The sequence below is a fragment of the Emiliania huxleyi genome (genome assembly GCF_000372725.1).
Source record: "Emiliania huxleyi CCMP1516 unplaced genomic scaffold EMIHUscaffold_288, whole genome shotgun sequence".
NCBI lineage: Eukaryota > Haptophyta > Isochrysidales > Noelaerhabdaceae > Emiliania > Emiliania huxleyi.
The window spans coordinates 108,833-112,062 of record NW_005199870.1 but is presented as its reverse complement, the minus strand read 5'-3'; the positions used below and the strand labels follow the sequence as shown (position 1 = coordinate 112,062).

Below are 3,230 nucleotides of genomic sequence, written 5' to 3'. Positions count from 1 at the left end.
ACGAACGCGAGGTCGAATTCTGGCACGTACGGCGGCAGCTCGGGCATCTGCCTCTGCCCCCTCGCCGCATCGGCGAGCGCGCTCGTGTCAGCGCGCCGCTGCTCCTGGTGCCGCTGCATGGTCGCCGCGCTCGCGCTCGCTCCGCTCGATGACATCGTGAGGCCCAACGCAACGGTCTGCGAGCTCCTTTCGCCCAGCGGGTCCACCACAGAGTTCTCCCAGTCATGTGCCCAAATGCGCCCGCCGTTTTTCGTCGTCCCCCCCCCTCGCCCGCCGACTTTGATTGATCCAGCAGTTTCCATTTCACTCTCATCTTATCTATTACAGACACAAAACGTCAGATCTGCGCCACCCAGGGCTGGACCTAGTCTCCCACCGTACCGCCACGCACAGTGGCAGAGTCCACCCCCCACGCCCCACCCGCGCCCCCCCCCAAAGTCCGCGGCAGCGTTTTTCTTTTAATTCATCCCAGCGATCGTGCTTCCAATAACGAGCGATGTTGGAGGGTGCGCGTGCGGGTGAGGCGTCCGCGGGTGAGGCGTCCGGCCGCTAGTGTGCGCACCCTCGAGCCGTCACGACCCCGACCGTCAGCTTCTCTGCGTGAATATGTATGGCTAGCGTGCTTCCACTGCGCGCCCGCGCCTGCGGCGCCGCTGCGGCTCCCCACCCTTTTGCGCAGCAACACCTTAAAAATAAAATATTCTTAGCTTCAAGCCCCCCTCCGAGACTAGAGACAGTCACCACCCGTACACAGGAGAGATGGGAGTGCCCCCCGCCCCCACTTGCCCTGACTACACAGGATAGCGTGCCCCGAAGACGGCGACACATAGTGGGGGACACTGCGCAAGGAGGGGGTGCGAAAGCTCATTGGGGTGCTAGGTGGGACCATGAGGGGGGGTGGGCGGGGTCCTGTGGGGGTGAAATGTTGCGCGGCGAATTCGAACCTACCCCCTCGCCGCGCCGATCCTCACGCGGAGGGTAAAACCCTGTGGGACAAAACCCCCCCGCGGTCGGCAGTCTTCAGAGTGGACCCCCCCCTCCCCAGCCTCCCCTGTGCATCTCGCACCCCCCCCCGCTCCCCATCGGTGACTCGCGAAGGACACGGACACTCGGGGTGAGGGGGGGTCCCCCCGGAGGGGGCTCTGGGGCATTGTTGGGTTGATCGCTCGTGCCGATCTCGGGTCGATCTCGGGTCGATCTCGGGTCGATCTCGAGTCGATCTCGGGTCGATCTCGGGTCGATCTCGGGTCGATCTCGGGTCGATCTCGGGTCTCGGGTCGGTCTTGGGTCGGTCTCGGAGTGGTCTAGAAAAGAAAAAAATGTGGGGCGAGATGAGGCGAGATGAGGCGAGGTGAGGCGAGGTGAGGGGCGATGAGGCGAGATGAGGCGAGAAGAGGCGAGGTGAGGCGAGATGAGGCGAGATGAGGCGAGATGAGGCGAGGTGAGGCGAGATGAGGCGAGATGAGGCGAGTGGCGAGATGAGGCGAGATGAGGCGAGATGAGGCGAGATGAGGCGAGATGAGGCGAGGTGAGGCGAGATGAGGCGAGATGAGGCGAGGTGTACCTCGGCGAGATGAGGCGAGGTGAGGCGAGATGAGGCGAGCGGGTGAGGCGAGATGAGGCGAGGTGTGAGGCGAGATGAGGCGAGGTGAGGCGAGATGAAGCGAGGTGTCGCCGATTCTCGCTGCAACCTTCATGCCACCTCGCGGCCGTCCCACTCTCGTCGTTCTCTCCCTTGTCACTTCCTCCTCTGTCGCGTCATTCTCTTCTGCCTCGTCCTGCGCCGCCGCCGCCTGCCGTTCCCTTGTTCTCTCGGCTTCTTTCGCCTTTCGGCGCAGCTCCGCCCTCCTTGCTGCATATCCTGGCCCCTCGAGTCTATCGAGCTCCCCTCGCGCAAGGACCACATTTCTGACTCCCACTCCGATCATTTGCCTCCAGGTCATGTTGTTGCTCAGGTCCACTCTCTCTTCGAACACTCGTGCCTCTACGGATGATGCCGGCGCTGGTGCCCACCGTCCTGGCCATAGTGCCGCGTTATTCTTTTTATTCATTGCTCGCGCGGGGCGGTGCTGCTGGGGCGGTGCTGCTCCTCCGAGCGATGATCCTAGCAGCGATCGCGCTGACGCCGGTCGCGTTCCAGCCGAGGCTCGCGTCGAGGAGTGCGCGGCCGCTGGCACCGTGCATCTCCTGCTGCGATTCGCCGCCAACCACGCCGCCGCGCGAGCGCTCGACCGAGGTGGACGCACGAGGCTTTGTCGTGCCACAGGCACGGGAGGCAGCGCGTGGCTCCTGGCCGCTTGGCCCGACTGCTGAGCGTGTCGCCTCGTGCAGGTGGGCGACGTAGTCAAGATGCCCTCCAAGTGGCCTGGCGAGTGGGAGGTCGCGCAGGTTGACTTCGTCCAGGCGGTTGGCTCGCGCTCCACCGTCGAGGCGCGCGGCCGCACTGCGCGAGTCCGCCCGTCGCCGCTGCTCCAGCCGTCTCCCTTCCCCGCCCTGCAGGTGGACCTGCTGCCGCTCAAGAGCATCGGCGACGGTCTCTACCGCCTGTCCGGCCGCAAGCCGGCGGCGGTGCGGGCAGACATCGCAAAGCTCGGCCGGCTCGACTCGGAGTACGTCCGAGAGGCGGGACGACTTCGGCGGCCCTCCCTCCGAGCTGCGGCCTGGTCCTCTCACCCCGTCTTTTCCGTCGCCAGGTGGACGGCTACCGAGTCGACGAGAGGCAGCTGCAGCCCATCGTGCCGCGCCCTGCCCCGAATGAGGAGAGCCGCGCCGCTCGGCCTCGAGCAGCTCCGCCTCGGGGCCGAGGCCGAGCCATACCCCCTCTATACCCCCTCTAGGCGACCACGCAGCTCGGCCTCGAGGAGTACGCGAAGCTAAAGGCGACGCAGCCTCCTCCGCCCCTCACCCCTCCCGCCCCTCACCCCTCCCGCCCCTCACCCTGCTTGCCCTCTCGCCCCGCCCGCCCCTCGCCGCAGGCGGAAATCCTCATAGAGGCGGCGCTCGTCGGCGCCGCGGGCGCCGCGGTGCACGCGCCACACCAGCTGCAGCCGCCTCTCCCTCGGACCCTCACCCCGCAGCCCCTTCCCTTGCACGCGCAAAGGTGTGCTACGCCGCCCTCGGCTCAGACGGCGCAGCTGCCTTTGGGCTCGGATCTCTTGCCGGCTGCACCTACCTCGCCCTCCTCTCCACCGAGATCGACATGGCCCGCCGCCTCCCCCGCCCCGCCCCCC

The 3,230-nt window shown here is 66.6% G+C and overlaps 1 protein-coding gene across 1 annotated transcript in view; it reads right to left on the bottom strand.

Annotated features, from left to right (window-relative positions):
• The window catches only part of EMIHUDRAFT_239435 (hypothetical protein), a gene marked incomplete at both ends in the record, with an annotated part of 1,258 nt that extends 956 nt beyond the window's left edge, over positions 1-302 (bottom strand). Inside the window, one exon of the mRNA XM_005775985.1 lies at positions 27-302. Coding sequence (XP_005776042.1) covers positions 27-302 — 276 coding nt within the window. The remainder of the gene's footprint in view (positions 1-26) is intronic.
• Positions 303-3,230: the final 2,928 nt, after the last annotated feature.